The sequence below is a fragment of the Carcharodon carcharias genome, chromosome 36, assembly GCF_017639515.1.
Source record: "Carcharodon carcharias isolate sCarCar2 chromosome 36, sCarCar2.pri, whole genome shotgun sequence".
Lineage (NCBI taxonomy): Eukaryota > Metazoa > Chordata > Chondrichthyes > Lamniformes > Lamnidae > Carcharodon > Carcharodon carcharias.
The window spans coordinates 6,513,652-6,531,041 of record NC_054502.1 but is presented as its reverse complement, the minus strand read 5'-3'; the positions used below and the strand labels follow the sequence as shown (position 1 = coordinate 6,531,041).

Sequence of the window (17,390 nt, the reverse complement as noted above, 5' to 3'; positions counted from 1 at the left end):
ATGGGGAACACCACCACCTGGAAGTTCCCCTCTGAGCCACTCACCATCCGGACTTGGGACTATATTGGCCGTTCCTTCACTGTCGCTGGGTCAAAACCCTGGAACTCCCTCCCTAACAGCACAGTGGGTGTACCTACACCACAGGGACTGCAGCGGTTCAAGAAGGCAGCTCACCCACCACCTTCTCAAGGGGGCAATTAGGGATGGGCAATAAATGCTGACCCAGCCAAGGGATGAGCAATAAATGCTGACCAAGCCAGCGATGCCCGCATGCCGTGAATGGATAAAAATTGAGGCCCATTCAAAAGCACGTTCCTCCTTTGCAATTTCGCCGTTTGCGAGATTTCACGGGAACGTAGCTCTCGAATATACTTTGCTGTATATCTGCCATTCCTTCACTGTCGCTGGGTCAAAACCCTGGAACTCCCTCCCTAACAGCACGGTGGGTGTACCTACACCACAGGGACTGCAGAGGTTCAAGAAGGCAGCTCACCCACCACCTTCTCAAGGGGGCAATTAGGGAATGGGTGTAAAATGCTGGGCTCAGGCAGCAAAGCCCACGTCCTGTGAATGAATAAAATGAAAAAAAAAGTATTTTGGCTTTTCCCCATCTTTCCACATAACTGAAGTCATTTATCCCTCTGCAGACTCAGCAAGGCCTTGAGATCTCTCCTGAAGTGTGGAGCTGCCCTGTAACGAGGGCAGACAGAACACTCTGGATGAGGTCTGACCAGTGATTCGTAAAGGTTCAGCGTCACTTTCTTGCTTTTGAATTTCAGGAGGTTCAGTGCCTGGCCTGTTCTAAAGGACCTAAAGGGGCAGTTAACTGGCAGCGGTCAGCTTCCAAATGTGCCTGGGGTGGGGTGGGGTGGGGTGGGGGGGTGGGGGTCGGTGGTTGGGGACTTAAACGGATCTTGCCGCGCCCGATCACTATCCAGCCGCTGCAGCTGGGAAGCGTGGTAAATATGTGAGAATCAGGGCAAGATAACGGTGATGCTGCCTCCTGTGGCCGAATGGCCGTGGCGGCAACCCGGATGAGGTGGGCTGGAGCCTGTGCATCTGAACCTGTTGGGGCGGGGTGGGTGGTGGTGGTGAGAGAATTGACGGCAAAACTCGATGGTTGATTTCAAAGACAGGAAGCCGTCGGCGGAACCGTTCCTGGCAGCGGCAAAATCTTTTTTATCCGCGCTTCCCGGCAACCCTTTTATGCCCACGTTTTGGAGTGGGTGGAATATGGGAGACTGACCACCCCGTGGGAACAGGGCAGGGCCTGCTCGGACGTACCCCTCCCCGTTTTCGTTACGCTACCTGCCTTCGACTTCTCGGCCTCCGCACCCGCGCCATTGGCCGCCCAAGATGTCCGCCGGGACTGCGTCTGCCTACCCCACGGCCAGTTGGAGGGCGGCCAGTCTCTCCACCTGGTTAGATGCCCCCATGACCGTCAGTCGAAGCAACAGCCCTTTCGACCCTCATGTCCACAGGGTCACAGAGTGGCGACAGCACAGAAGGAGACCTTACCCTGTCTCTGCCGGCACTCCAACGGAGAAATTCACCTCGTGCCCGCTCGCCCGCTTTCTACCCGTGGCCCCGCGTGTTCCTCCTTTTCAATACAATTCCCTCGTGAATGCCTTGACTGAATCTGCCTCCGCCACACTCTAAGGCAGCGCGTGTCAGATCCTAACCCACTCGGTTGTGTGGAGGAGTTTTCCCTCATTGTCACCACTGCTTCTTTTGCCGCTTACCTTAAATCTGCGCCTTCCGGTTTCCAATCTCCCAGCTGAACATAGGACTTAGGGGGCAGGAGTAGGCCATTCGGCCCTTCGATCCCTGCTCTGGCAGGGATAAGATCATGGCTGATCTGGTCGTGGTCTCAACTTCGCTTTGCTGTCCTGACCCCAGAACCCTCGTCTATCAAAAGTCTGTAACTCTGCCTTGAGTGAATTCAACGACCCAGCCTCCCACTGCTTTCTGGGGAAGAGAATTCCACAGGCAAACAACCCCCGGGAGAAAAAAAATTCTCCTCGTCTCCATCTGAAAAGGGAGGCCGCTTATTCTTAAACTGTGTCCCCCCTGGTTCTGGTCTGATACGCAAATGTGTTGAAATAAATTGGCGGGGGTGGGGGGGGAAGAAAATAATTTTATTCAAAGGCAAAGGATTTCGCTGTCGGGATATTACTCATAGCAGTGCCCTGGGAATTAATCTTTCATTCCTGGAAAATTTGTTCAGCCTCTCAACATGGGACAATGCTCATATCTCGTGGACCAATTTAGCGAATCTTCACTGTACGGCCTCCAGTGTAAGTCCATTCTTCCTTAAATGTGGAGACCAGAACTGCGCACACTACTCCAGGTATGGTCTCACCAAAACCCCTGTACAACTCTAGCGAGAGTTCTTTATTCCAATGCTCCAATCCCCCTTGCAATAAAGGTAACCCCCCCGGAGGGCTGACAGCTGTAAAACCGGCTGAGTTGCAGCCGAAAGCTGTGAAGACTGTGTTTCGGCGGTGAGAACAGACAGTACTAGAGTGGCCCACCAGATGGCAGCATCCCTCAGCTGATGGCACCTCCGATTCACCGAGTGATGCAGCACAGAAAGGGTCCATTCAGCCCGTCGTACAGGCGCTAGTTCTCCAAGATCTCTGCTCCAGGGAGTGTAAACCCCAGCTTTTCTGGTTTCTCCACGTCACTGAAGCCTTTCCTCCCTGGTACTATTCCAGTAAGTCTCTCCGAGGCCTGGACATCCTTCCTTTGTGGAGTTGGCCACAGAATACTCCACACCGTCTCGACACAGTCCTCGAGTCGAGTGGTCCTTGCCTCAGTGTTACTGTTTTATGTTAGAAGCTGCACCTCACTGTCGCCACCACCTCAGTGCAGATTAGTCGGATGTGCCCCTGGGCCTGGGCCTCACTTGCAAGTTGAGCAACAAGACTTTGCAGCTGATGAAACGTGATTAAACCTCCCAAAGCTGTCATCTCGATCTCAGCCAGGCCAAGGTTTGGGGCTGCTGCGATTGGCCTCAGTTCCTCTGGGCTGGAGAAGTTGGGTGTGGGGTGGGTGGGGGGGGTGCGGATAGGGATGATTAATCAGCTGATAGCGTTCGAAAGGGGAGGCGTTGGGGAAACGAATGTAACCTGGGCTGGGGATGCCTCCGGTGGCCGGATAGCTTGCCAAGTGGAAACCATGTACTTTCCCCACGGGCAGGGAAACAGACTGCAGGCCCTTGTGGCTGTGTTAAAACAGCTCCACCGTAATGGGTGCGGGAGTGGCGTTACCCCTTCCACTCAACAACCCCCCTTCCCCTGGAAAGGGTTGGGGGGGGGAACAGTCCAGAACTCCAACTCAGTCATCACCCCAAAGCCTGATGAAAGAGCCTTGAATAAAAGTCCAGTCACTCCTTCCCCAGTGAGTGAAGCAGCGGCGGCTTCTCAAGCTGCCACATTAGTACATGTGGCCTGGTTGATTAGTTAACAGCCTGTGGTAAATTATAGAATAGATCCATTGACTGATACAGCACAGAACACCAGAAATAGGAGCAGGAGTAGACCTGTCAATCCTGCCCCACCGTTCACTACGATCGTGGCTGATCTCGAGCTTCAACTCCATTTTCTCCGCCCTCCCCACATCCCTTAATTCCCTGAGAGACCCAAAAATCTGTCCGTCCCCAGCCTTAAATGTATTCAGCGATGGAGCATCCACAACCCTCTGGGGTAGAGAATTCCAAAGATTCACAACCCTTTGAGTGAAGGAATTTCTCCTCATCTCAGTCCGAAATGACCTTATCCTGAGACTGTGCCCCCGTGTTTTAGATTCCCCAACCAGGGGGAACAGTCTCTCAGCGTCCACCCTGTCAAACCCCTACAGAATCTTAAACAAAAACAGAATTACCTGGAAAAACTCAGCAGGTCTGGCAGCATCGGCGGAGAAGAAAAGAGTTGACGTTTCGAGTCCTCATGACCCTTCGACAGAACTTGCGTTCGAGTCCAAGAAAGAGTTGAAATATAAGCTGGTTTAAGGTGTGTGTGTGGGGGGCGGAGAGATAGAGAGACAAAGAGGTGGGGGGGGGGGTGTGGTTGTAGGGACAAACAAGCAGTGATAGTAATTCTGTTTTTGTTTTGGATTTCCAGCATCCGCAGTTTTTTTGTTTTTATCCCTACAGAATCTTGTAGGTTTCAGTGAGATCACCTCTCATTCTTCTAGTCTCCAGAGAAAATAGACCCAATTTACTCAGCCTCTCATCATAGGACAGCCCCCTCCTCCCTGAGACCACCTCCAATGCAAGTATATCCTTCCTTAAATGTGGAGACCAAAACTGCGCACAGTGTTCCAGATGTGGTCTCATCAAAACCCAAAACAAAAACAGAAATACCTGGAAAAACTCAGCAGGTCTGGCAGCATCGGCGGGAGAAGAACAAAGTTGACGTTTCGAGTCCTCATGACCCTTCAACGGAACTAAGTAAAAATAGGAGAGGGGTGAAATATAAGCTGGTTTAAGTTGGGGCGGTGGTGGGGGGGGGCGCGGAGGTTGTAGGGACAAGCAAGCAGTGATAGGAGCAGATAACCAAAAGATGTCACAGACAAAAGAACAAAGAGGTGTTGAAGGTGGTGATATTATCTAAAAGAATGGATAGCAGGACACGCAAGGTACAGATAGCTCTAGTGGGGGTGGGGTGAAATAAGACTAAAAGGGCATAAAAGGTATAGATTTAAATATAATGGAAATACATGGGAAAGGAAAAATCTATATAAATTATTGGAAGAAACAAAAAGGAGGGGGAAAATCAGAAAGGGGGTGGGGTTGGAGTAGAGAGTTCAAGATCTAAAGTTGTTGAACTCAATATTCAGTCCGGAAGGCTGTAAAGTGCCTAGTCGGAAGATGAGGTGCTGTTCCTCCAGTTTGCGTTGGGCTTCACTGAAACAATGCAGCAAGCCAAAGACGGACATGTGGGCATGAGAGCAGGGTGGAGTGTTGAAATGGCAAGCGACAGGGAGGTCTGGGTCATGCTTGCGGACAGACCGAAGGTGTTCTGCAAAGCGGTCACCCAGTCTGCATTTGGTCTCTCCAGTGTAGAGGAAACCGCATTGGCAGCAACGAATGCAGTAGACTAAGTTGGGGGAAATACAGGTGAAATGCTGCTTCACGTTTTGTTTTGGATTTCCAGCATCTGCAGTGTTTTGTTTTTATCTCATCAAAACCCAGTACAACTGTAGCATGGGTCCTCTATACCTGTACTCCAATCCCCTTTCAATAAAAGCCAACATGTCATCTGCCTTCCTAAGGAGGCTATTTGGCCCATCCAGTATGTGCTGGCTCTTTGAAAGAGCTATCCAATTAGTCCCCACTACCCCTGCCCTCATCTCCCAAGCCCTTCAACATTTCCCCTTCAAGCATTTATCCAATTCCCTTTTGAAAGCCACAATAGAATCTGCTTCCTCTGCCCTTTCAGGCAGTACAGTCCAGATTGTCATATCTTTACTGAGTGTAAAACATTTCTGCTCACCTCTGCAGCTAACGTGCAGGTACAGCAAGCAACTACGAAGGCAATTAACATGTTGGCCTTTATTACAAGAGGGTTTGAGTGCAGGAGAAAAGATGTCTTACTGCGATTGTATAGAGCCTTGGTGAGACCGCACCTGGAGTAATGTGTGCAGTTTTGGTCTCCTTACCTAAGGAAAGATATACTTGCCATAGAAGGAGTGCCAGGAAGGCTCACTAAATTAATTCCTGGGATGGAGGCATTGTCCTATGAGGAAAGATTAAATAGACTGGGCCCTCATTCTCTGGAGTTTACAAGAATGAGAGGTGATCACATTCAAACATACAAAATTTGTATGTATGGGTTTGACAGGGCAGATGCAGTTAGGATGTTTCCCTGGCTTGGGGGATGGGGGTCCAGAATAAGTGTCAGGATATTTAGGATTGAGGTGAGGAGGAGTTTCTTCACTCAGGTGGTGGCGAATCTCTGGCATTCTCTACCCCAGAGGGCTGTGGAGGCTTAGTCATCGAGTATGTTGAAGACTGAGATCGATAGATTTCTACATATTAAAAATATCAAGGGGACATAAGTTCAAGGTGAGGGGCAGGAGGTTTAGGGGGGATGTGAGGAAAAACTTTTTTACCCAGAGGGTGGTGAGGGTCTGGAATGCACTGCCTGGGAGGGTGGTGGAGGTGGGTTGCCTCACATCCTTTAAAAAGTACCTGGATGAGCACTTGGCACATCATAACATTCAAGGCTATGGGCCAAGTGCTGGTAAATGGGATTAGGTAGGTAGGTCAGGTGTTTCTCAAGGGTCAGTGCAGACTCGATGGGCCGAAGGGCCTCTTCTGCACTCCGTGATTCTGTGATACGGTGATAGGGCAGGAAAATGGTGTTGAAGCAGAAGATCGACTATGGTCTGGATGAACAGTGGATTAGGCTGAATGGCCTCCTCCTGCTCCTATTTCTCACATTCTTATCTCCCCCCCGGCTCTTTTGCCAATGACTTCAAACCCGTGTCCTCCTGTTACTGACCCTCCTGGCAGAGAAGGTGCTATAGGAATGCGATTTGTCGAGTAAGCGGGAGGCAGCACTTTAAGGGTTAACCCTCAGCCCTGCAAAGAGCTGACTTTCCTGTATCATGTACTCCCAACAGTTCAGGAGCAGTATTCCTCGCTGCCAGAGCATGTGTGTGTGTGTGTGTGTGTGTGTGTCTGGAGAGAAGGGTCTGTATTTGGCAGTGAGAGGGTTAAAGCATTCGGTCCTGTTTAAGGTCCACATGCTGTCACTCAGACATTCCCTCGCGCTCTCTCTCTCTCTCTCTCTCTCTTTCCCCCCACCATTTCATTCTATACGTCCGATTCCCTCAATCACAGTCAAGCTATTTCACCGACACTGCACCTAATATTACTCGGGGTGGGTGGGGGGGGATGGTGGGGGGGGGTAGTGAAGCAGAGAGGAAATCTGCTGAAATCTGTATGTTGAAATTCCACAGTCATTCCTGCAGTAATCCAGGGGGAGGATCTGCACAGGACCAGCAGCTCGTCGGGAGAGAGAGATAAACAGCTTCGAACGGGGTTTTTGGGTGGGGGGGTGGGAGTGGTGGGTGGGCTTCAGGACATTTGGATGGTGGACTGGCAAAAGAGTGGCAAGCACCATGGATTTAAACAGAGAGGGAGCAGCGTTCCGGGGGCAGACTGCTTTCCTGATCGCAGCCCCCTAATCAGCAACTCATTGTGTATCCTTCTTTGAAAAAGAAAATCAGTTTGTTCGGAAAGGAGAGACAGAGAGAGAGAGAGAGAGAGTGGGAGAGGAGGAGGAGAGAGCATCCGAGAGGAGAGCGGTAGAGTGTGAGTGAGACGAGGGGAGAGGGGGAGAGTGTGTGAGAGGGGGAGAGTGTGAGTGAGACGAGAGGAGAGGGGGAGAGTGTGAGTGAGACGAGAGGAGAGGGGGAGAGTGTGAGTGAGACGAGAGGAGAGGGGGAGAGTGTGAGTGAGACGAGAGGAGAGGGGGAGAGTGTGAGTGAGGTGACACAGGAAAAGTGTATTTGAGGTTAGGGGAGAGGGAAATTGTGAAGCCAGGAGAGGGGGAGAAAGTGGAGAGTAGAGGGGGAGAGTGTGCAACGGGAGAGTGGGGAAGTATACGAGAGAGGGAGAGTGTGAGAGGAGAGGGGGAGGAAAGCAAAGGGGGAGAGGCTGTGTGAGAGGAGAGGCGACAGAGAGGAGGGAGGGACAGTGGGAGAGTAAAGGGAGAGTGTGTGTGAGATGAGAGAGGCGGAGTGTGTGTGATGAACTGATTCGGATGAGCACTGTCCTTGAGGACACATTGACCCAGGCTGGCTTCAGTCTGGCTTGGAGTTGCTCTGGGGGGTAGGTGGAGGGAGTTTCTCTGGGTGGTAGTTGGAGGGAGTTGCTCTGGGGGGTAGGTGGAGGGAGTTGCTCTGGGCGGTAGGTGGAGGGAGTCGCTCTGGGCAGTAGGTGAGGGAGTCGCTCTGGGCGGTAGGTGAGGGAGTTGCTCTGGGCAGTAGGTGCAGGGAGTTGCTCTGGGCAGTAGGTGGAGGGAGTTGCTCTGGGCGGTAGGTGAGGGAGTTGCTCTGGGCAGTAGGTGCAGGGAGTTGCTCTGGGCAGTAGGTGGAGGGAGTTGCTCTGGGCGGTAGGTGAGGGAGTTGCTCCGGGCGGTAGGTGGAGGGAGTTGCTCTGGGCGGTAGGTGCAGGGAGTTGCTCTGGGCAGTAGGTGGAGGGAGTTGCTCTGGGCGGTAGGTGAGGGAGTTGCTCCGGGCGGTAGGTGGAGGGAGTTGCTCTGGGCGGTAGGTGACGGAGTTGCTCTGGGCGGTAGGTGGAGGGAGTTGCTCTGGGCGGTAGGTGAGGGAGTTGCTCTGGGCGGTAGGTGCAGGGAGTTGCTCTGGGCAGTAGGTGGAGGGAGTTGCTCTGGGCGGTAGGTGACGGAGTTGCTCTGGGCGGTAGGTGAGGGAGTTGCTCTGGGCGGTAGGTGGAGGGAGTTCCTCTGGGCGGTAGGTGGAGGGAGTTGCTCTGGGCGGTAGGTGGAGGGAGTTGCTCTGGGGGGTAGGTGGAGAGAGTTTCTCTGGGGGGTAGGTGGAGGGAGTTTCTCTGGGCGGTAGGTGAGGGAGTTGCTCTGGGCGTAAGGGGAGGGAGTTTCTCTGGGCGGTAGGTGAGGGAGTTTCTCTGGGCGGTAGGTGGAGGGAGTTGCTCTGGGCGGTAGGTGAGGGAGTTGCTCTGGGCGGTAGGTGGAGGGAGTTTCTCTGGGTGGTAGGTGGAGGGAGTCGCTCCGGGCGGTAGGTGGAGGGAGTTTCTCTGGGCGCTAGGTGGAGGGAGTTGCTCTGGGCGGTAGGTGGAGGGAGTTTCTCTGGGCGGTAGGTGGAGGGAGTTGCTCCGGGCAGTAGGTGGAGGGAGTTTCTCTGGGCGGTAGGTGGAGGGAGTTTCTCTGGGCGGTCGGTGGAGGGAGTTGCTCCGGGCGGTAGGTGGAGGGAGTTGCTCCAGGCGGTAGGTGGAGGGAGTTGATCTGGGCGGTAGGTGGAGGGAGTTGCTCTGGGCGGTAGGTGAGGGAGTTGCTCCGGGCGGTAGGTGGAGGGCGTTGCTCCGGGCGGTAGGTGGAGGGAGTTTCTCTGGGCGGTAGGTGGAAGGAGTTGCTCCGGGCGGTAGGTGGAGGGAGTTGCTCTGGGCGGTAGGTGAGGGAGTTGCTCTGGGTGGTAGGTGAGGGAGTTGCTCTGGGTGGTAGGTGAGGGAGTTGCTCTGGGTGGTAGGTGAGGGAGTTGCTCCGGGTGGTAGGTGGAGGGAGTTGCTCCGGGCGGTAGGTGAAGGGAGTTGCTCTGGGTGGTAGGTGAGGGAGTTGCTCCGGGTGGTAGGTGGAGGGAGTTGCTCCGGACGGTAGGTGGAGGGAGTTGCTCCGGGTGGTAGGTGGAGGGAGTTGCTCCGGACGGTAGGTGGAGGGAGTTGCTCCGGGTGGTAGGTGGAGGGAGTTTCTCTGGGCGGTAGGTGGAGGGAGTTGCTCCGGGTGGTAGGTGGAGGGAGTTTCTCTGGGCGGTAGGTGGAGGGAGTTGCTCTGGGCGGTAGGTGAGGGAGTTGCTCCGGGCGGTAGGTGGAGGGAGTTTCTCTGGGCGGTAGGTGGAGGGAGTTTCTCTGGGCGGTAGGTGGAGGGAGTTTCTCTGGGCGGTAGGTGGAGGGAGTTTCTCTGGGCGGTAGGTGGAGGGAGTTGCTCCGGGCGGTAGGTGGAGGGAGTTTCTCTGGGCGGTAGGTGGAGGGAGTTGCTCCGGGCGGTAGGTGGAGGGAGTTGCTCTGGGCGGTAGGTGGAGGGAGTTTCTCTGGGCAGTAGGTGGAGGGAGTTTCTCTGGGCGGTAGGTGAGGGAGTTGCTCCGGGCGGTAGGTGAGGGAGTTGCTCCGGGCGGTAGGTGAGGGAGTTGCTCCGGGCGGTAGGTGGAGGGAGCTGGCAGGACCATGAAGCAGGGCTGGTTTGTCTGGGCTCTCTGTGGCCTCCTCCGCTTGGCGAGTAGCTCCGGCCCGGAGCCGCTGACCATTGCGGTGGTCCTGCCCCAGAACAACACGGCCTACCCGTGGGCTTGGCAGCGGGTGGGGCCGGCAGTCCGTCTCGCCAGGGACAACATCAACAAGGACCCCAGCCTGCTGGCCAGGTACCAGCTGCGCTACGTGTTCGGGAACTGTGAAGATGGGCACGGCACCTGCTCGGAGTCCATCGCCCCCTTGGTGGCCGTGGACCTCAAGTTTGCCAACAACCCCGATGTGTTCGTTGGGCCCGGGTGTGTGTACACGGCGGCACCGGTGGCTCGCTTCACCGGGCACTGGAAGGTGCCCATGTTGACCGCAGGGGCACCTGCTTACGGCTTCTCCTCCCGGTCCCACAACTACCCGCTGATGACGAGGACCGGCCCCTCTCACGGCAAGCTGGGGGAGTACGTGGCCCTCATCCACCAACGCTTCAACTGGACCAAGAGAGCCCTGATCATGTACAACGATGAAAAGACGGATGACAGACCCTGCTACTTTGCGGTGGAAGGCCTCTATCAGGAGATGCCCAAATTCAAGAACCTGACGGTGGTCGACATCCCCTTCAAGGAGAGCGGATCCATTGACTACACCTTCCTGATTCAGGAGATCAGGCAGAAAGGGCGGAGTAAGTGCTAAAATCTACCTTTCATTTCCGTAACACGGGAAGCGATCGGTGCAAAAGAAGGCCATTCAGCCCGTCGCGCCCTGTGCCGGCTCTTGAGGAAGGGCGACGCAACTGGCCCCACTCTCCTCTGCCCCCTCCCCAGATCTTTCCCCTTCAAGCATTTATCTGATTCACCCCTTTCGGAAAGCTCCTATTGAATCTGCTCCCACCGCCCTCTCAGGCAACGCCTCCCGGATCACAGCTCCTGGGTAATTTTCATTCCCCCTATCCCCTCTGCTTTTCACCCTCAACCAGATCATGGTTCTCATATGGGGATTTCAGAAATATGGATGTATTTTTTTTTTTAAATATCAAATGCATTAATGACCTTGCTTCTCAAATCAGGATCTGGGACCGGAATTCTCGAATTTCCAGCACAGAAACAGGCCATTCGGCCCCTCTGCTCCGTGCTGGTGTTTCTGCTCCACAGGGGCTTCCTCCCACCCCCTTCTTCATCTCCACCCCATCACCATCTTCTTTATTCCTGTCTCCCTCGTGTGTTTATCCAGTTTCACCACTTCAATCCATCTCCACGATTCACCTCGACCACTCCCCGTGGGAGCGAGTCCCACATTCTCCCTGCTCCCCGCGGGAGCGAGTCCCACGTTCTCCCCACTCCCCGTGGGAGCGAGTCCCACATTCTCCCCACTCCCCGTGGGATCGAGTCCCACATTCTCCCCACTCCCCGTGGGAGCGAGTCCCACATTCTCCCCCACTCCCCGTGGGAGCGAGTCCCACATTCTCCCCACTCCCCGTGGGAGCGAGTCCCACATTCTCCCCACTCCCCGTGGGAGCGAGTCCCACATTCTCCCCACTCCCCGTGGGAGCGAGTCCCACATTCTCCCCACTCCCCGTGGGAGCGAGTCCCACATTCTCCCCACTCCCCGTGGGAGCGAGTCCCACATTCTCCCCACTCCCCGTGGGAGCGAGTCCCACATTCTCCCCACTCCCCGCGGGAGCGAGTCCCACATTCTCCCTGCTCCCCGCGGGAGCGAGTCCCACGTTCTCCCCACTCCCCGCGGGAGCGAGTCCCACATTCTCCCTGCTCCCCGCGGGAGCGAGTCCCACATTCTCCCCCACTCCCCGTGGGAGCGAGTCCCACGTTCTCCCCCACTCCCCGTGGGAGCGAGTCCCACATTCTCCCCACTCCCCGTGGGAGCGAGTCCCACATTCTCCCCACTCCCCGTGGGAGCGAGTCCCACATTCTCCCCACTCCCCGTGGGAGCGAGTCCCACATTCTCCCCCACTCCCCGCGGAAGCGAGTCCCACATTCTCCCCACTCCCCGCGGGAGCGAGTCCCACGTTCTCCCCACTCCCCGCGGGAGCGAGTCCCACATTCTCCCTGCTCCCCGCGGGAGCGAGTCCCACGTTCTCCCCACTCCCCGCGGGAGTGAGTCGTCCCACATTCTCCCCACTCCCCGTGGGGGGCAAGCCCCACATTCTCCCCCCTCTCTCTAGGTAAAGACGTTTCTCCTGAATCCCCCATTGGGTTTATTAGTGACTGTCTCATAATTGATAGCCCTACCTCATTTTAAACAACATTTGACGGTTCCTAAATGCCGTTTCTTGCTGTGTTTAATAGCCGTTTTTTTATCGGAGAGACAGAGAGAGGGGGCGATCAATTGATGCTCACTCACATCTCCCTCCTTTTATGAAAGGCTAGTTTTAATTGGACAGAAGAGGGTAATGGATGTGAACTAAAGCAGTAACCGTTCTCCTAAATCGGAAATCACGAGGAGCCGTTTGAAGTCCCTCATTAAATCAACGTCAAGCAATTTACCTCAACTCATTCTGAAAGCAGCCCCTCATTTTGATATGTTTAAAAAAAAGATTCATCGGGTTGTTAACTTATTCACTTGCATTCTGTAAATGGGATGAAATAAATCGGTGGAAAGGCTCTCTGTTAATCTGCAGGTTCTGTATTATAGCAGCGATTCATCAATCTGCACAGCCCCTCTCAAAGTGAAATGAAATCCTCTAAATTTTATTTTATCTCTTGCCGCAAAAGTCATTGTAAATTCTGATCTGGGGGGGGGGGCGGCGGGGTTGACGTGCATGATAAGTGGGAGTATGTTCAGAGTGAAGGGGCGCTGTGGTGTGTATGAACACTGGGTCACTGGATCACTCAGTCCTACACTCAGGTGATAGGGAATATATACACAAGGTAACACTGCTGCAGTTACCCTGAGCACTGGGAAGGGCTCCATTGCCATTCTGTGTCCAGCGCTGGAGGCTCCCACCTCAGTCAGGATGTTGTGGCAGCAGTGATTCGATGCCAAGGTCCCTGGAATCTGAGCATGGAACTAGCAAGGATTATGGACGACAGGCTTGTCCGCCCGAGGGGATCGGAGAGGAATTTTCCAGAACTCCCAGCCAGCTTGACAACCCTCGAAGATCACTGCCCTCCTCCAACCCTGTCCTCTTGAGCATCCCTCCATATCCATCTCTCCACCATTAGCGGCCGATGCCTCGGTTTAAAGATTAATCTGAAAGACAGCACCCCCGACAGTGCGGCGCTCCCTCAGTACTGACCCTCCGACAGTGCAGCACTCCCTCAGTACTGACCCTCCGACAGTGCGGCACTCCCTCAGCACTGACCCTCCGACAGTGCGGCGCTCCCTCAGTACTGACCCTCCGACAGTGCGACACTCCCTCAGTACTGACCCTCCGACAGTGCGACACTCCCTCAGTACTGACCCTCCGACAGTGCGGCACTCCCTCAGTACTGACCCTCCGACAGTGCGACACTCCCTCAGTACTGACCCTCCGACAGTGCGACACTCCCTCAGTACTGACCCTCCGACAGTGCGGCACTCCCTCAGTACTGACCCTCCGACAGTGCGGCACTCCCTCAGTACTGACCCTCCGACAGTGCAGCGCTCCCTCAGTACTGACCCTCCGACAGTGCGGCACTCCCTCAGTACTGACCCTCCGACAGTGTGGTGTCCCCTCAGTACAGGCACTGGGAGTGTTGCCCTGAAGTATGTGCCTAAATCCCTGGAGTGGGCCTGGGACCCTGCCCTTGTCAATCCGAGGTAGTCAGCCACTGTCGGGTGACTCTCCCTGGTACACGTGGGAGTGAGGACAGAGTTGGACGCTGTTGCCTATCGATACCCTGCTGTCACTCGCTGACCCACGTGGATTGGATGCAGTGTGGCTGTATCTCAGGGCCAGTCAGTGCCTCAAGAATGACTGGACAATCGTAACCACATTCTGAAAGGGGTTTCTGCAGCAGACCCTTACGTCTGTGGGACATCAGCTGGTCTCCCATCCCCAACCTCCAGCGATGAGCGTTTATATATCGAGCTGGATTCCTGGTGTGGGAGTGTGCTCTCTATCCATAAACGGCCTAGTGGGATGGGAAAGGGACTGTGGGAATGTGGGAACCTCAGGACCAGTACATGCAATCTCTGGTCCCTACTGACCCAAATTAGTCTCAACACCTCCGCCCCATGGACTGAGAAATAAGTTTCATCCGGGTCCCCTCCCCTTAACTGTTGCCAGGAAATTTCAGGAAGAAGCTGTGAGCCAGGCAGGAAATTATTCCCAGTGCCTCCTGAAAGATCCACTTTGCAGCTGTGAAGAGAGATGTTGCATCATGACATTGTGCAGGGCTTCTGAAAGCTGCACTGAACCACATCTTTATTTTATTCATTCACAGGATGTGGGTGTCGCTGGCTAGGCCAACATTTATTACCCCATCCCTAATTGCCCCCTTGAGAAGGTGGTGGGTGAGCTGCCTTCTTGAGCCGCTGCAGTCCCAGTGGTTGTAGGTACACCCACCGTGCTGTTAGGGAGGGAGTTCCAGGATTTGGACCCAGTGACAGTGAAGGGACGGCCGATATATTTCCAAGTCAGGATAGTGTGTGGCTTGGAGGGGAACTTCCAGGCTGTGGTGTTCCCCATGTGTCTGCTGCCCTTGTCCTTCTAGATGGTAGAAGTCGTGGGTTTGGAAGGTGCTGTCTAAGGAGCCTTGGTGAGTTGCTGCAGTGCATCTTGTAGATGGTACACACACTGCTGCTACTGTGCGTCGGTGGTGGAGGGAGTGAATGTTTGTGGATGGGGTGCCAATCCAGCGAGGCTGCTTTGTTCTGGATGGTGTCGAGCTTCTTGAGCACTGTGGGAGCTGCACTCATCCAGGCAAGTGGGGAGTATTCCATCGCACTCCTGACTTGTGCCTTGTAGATGGTGGACAAGCTTTGGGGAGTCAGGAGGTGAGTTACTCTCCGCAGGATTCCCAGCCTCTGACCGTGCTATTCACGCCGGAGCAGGCAGGGTGTCACACACTTCAGCAGAGTATGTGGTCTTGCAGTGTGCCGAGTTGTCATGTTTGAACAATGACACCCACACCGTTAAACAACTTGAAACATAAAAAAATAAAAATAGGATCTCTCAAACAAACACTGAACAATCTGTGTGGGCAGCAAACATCAGGAGGAAATTAAACACTCACCCAGTGATTTAATTTTCGGAAGCTGAGTGACAGACCAGATTATCACAGCACTGAAAAGGTCCACCGGGTTGGGGGATGTGGGCAGAGGGGAGTCCCGTTACCTTGGCCCTTTCACTGAGGGAGGGAACCTGCTGGCAGACCCCCCCCCACCCCACCCCCGACCCTCCTCACTGCTCCCACCCCACCGCTGCCATCTTCCACACCTTCTCTCCCAAAGGAGCCCAAGTTTCACATGCGGAGCACGGGTCGGGTCTTAGTCCAGCCGGTCTTCACGTGGGAGCCTAGACAGTGCGAAGAGGCCTAGTCGACCACAGGGGGAACCATAGCTGAGCCTGCTTTCTTAACTATGGGCTCCCTCCGCCCCCTTGCGCCTGCCAACTCTATCCTGAGGACGTTTGAGGTGGGGGGGTGGGGAGAAACGAACATGCAAACCAGGAGCAGGAGTAGGCCGCTCGGCCCCTCGAGCCTGCTCCCCCATTCAATGAGATCACGGCTGATCTGACTGTCACCTCGAACCCCACGTTCCTGCCCTTTCCTGATAACCTCTCACCCCCCCTCGTTTACCAGCCTCTGCCTTAAAGGTATCCAAAGACTCTGCTTCCACCGCCTTTTGAGGAAGAAGGTTCCAGAAGCTCACGACCCTCAGGAGAGAAAAATTTCTCCTCATCTCCATCCTAAATGGGCGACCCCTTATTTTTAAACAGTGACCCCCTAGTTCTAGATTCTCCCACAAGAGGAAACATCCTGTCCACACCCACCCTGTCAAGACCCCCTCGGGATCTTATGTGTTTCAATCGAGTCGCCTCTCACTCTCCTAAACTCCAGCGGATACGAGCCTAACCTGTCCAACCTTAACCCATTAGACAACCCACCCATTCCAGGTATTAGCCTGGTAAACCTTCTCTGAACGGCTTCCGACGCATTTACATCCTTCGTTAGACCCTGTGCGCAGTATTCCGGCTGGCTGTCTCAAGCGACCCCCAACCCCCACCGAACCCCCCAACCACCGGGCTCGCTTGGAAGGAGGACAGAAATAATCCGGCAGTGAGGTTTGTGTAGAAAAAAAAGAGAGAGAGAAGTGTGGGTGAGACCAGCGATGCCTCTCGTGGCTGAATATCTTACCAACCCTTCTGCAGTGGGGCGTGTGTGTGTTTGTGTGTGTGCGTGAGGGCAGGGTGGGTGGTGCCCGGTGCCTGTGAAACCCAGCCCACCACCCAGAATTCCTGTTCGAGGCATGAACAGGGGCTGAGGCTGCGAGGTTATTAACTCCACCACCCCCCCCCCCCCCCCCCGGGCTGGAGAGTCCAGAACACGACAGGGGGCACGGTCGCAGGGTAAGGGGGAGGGGAGGGAGGGGTGGGGGTTGTTGGGGGGGTGGGAGGGGGGGTGGCGTCGGTGGATAATAACAGTTGCCCAGATTCTCACTCCGTGTCTTTGCCTTCTCGCCCTCCGCCTCTCCCGCTCTCCCTCTGCGCCCTCCCTCCCTTCCCCTCGGACAGTCATCTACATCTGCTGCTCCCCCAACACGTTCCGCCAGCTGATTCTCCACGCCAGGCGGGCGGGCATGACCGGCGGCCAGTACGCCTTCTTCCACTTGGACGTGTTCGGGGAAAGCCTGCGGGGGGCAGGCGGGCAGGCGCCGCCGTTGCCGTGGAGACGGCAGGACCCGGACGACGAGGACGCCAGGGAGGCCTATGCGGTGAGGCTGCTGTGGGCCACCGTCGCTGATTGAGGGGTGGGTGGGGCGGGGAGGGGGGGGTGCTGTTGGGCGGTCTGGCGGGCAGCGGGGTTGGTGTGGGGGTGGGGGGGGGCGGTGGGGGGGAGGTGGTGGGTGGGTGAGTGGGTGCGGGGTGGGGGTGGTGAGTAGGGGGGTGGGGGCGGGGGGGGGGAACCCACACCAGCCCCGGTGAAACGGCCAACCCTCCATCTTGGATTGACGCCCATGACCCACGTAAGACTGGCGGAGGGTCCCGGAGGAATCCCACTTGCCACAACTGGTTCACGGCAAGACTTCACGGAGCCCACGAGTCTCGGGTTGACACGTGCGGGTCTCAGACATTCCACAGAGACGAGGTAGAATCGCTCAGAATCGCGCCAAATTCAGGTAGAATTAAGAACACCAGATCACAAGCAACGGGAGCAAGGGTAGACCATCCGGCCCCTTGGGCCTGGTCCACCATTCCACACCATCGTGGGCTGACTATCAGCCTTCACTGCACGTTCCCACCCGCTCTCCACCTGTCCTTTTCATGCGTTCACAGGGGAGGCGGGCACCTCTG

The 17,390-nt window shown here is 55.4% G+C and overlaps 1 protein-coding gene across 1 annotated transcript in view; it reads left to right on the top strand.

The window, feature by feature from the left end:
* The first annotated feature begins 9,381 nt into the window (after nucleotides 1-9,381).
* LOC121272847 (atrial natriuretic peptide receptor 1-like) overlaps nucleotides 9,382-17,390 on the top strand; it is a 48,215-nt gene continuing 40,206 nt past the window's right edge. Inside the window, exons 1-2 of the mRNA XM_041179661.1 lie at nucleotides 9,382-10,619; nucleotides 16,611-16,810. Of these exons, the coding sequence (XP_041035595.1) occupies nucleotides 9,926-10,619; nucleotides 16,611-16,810 (894 nt within the window). The 5' untranslated portion in view covers nucleotides 9,382-9,925. The remainder of the gene's footprint in view (nucleotides 10,620-16,610; nucleotides 16,811-17,390) is intronic.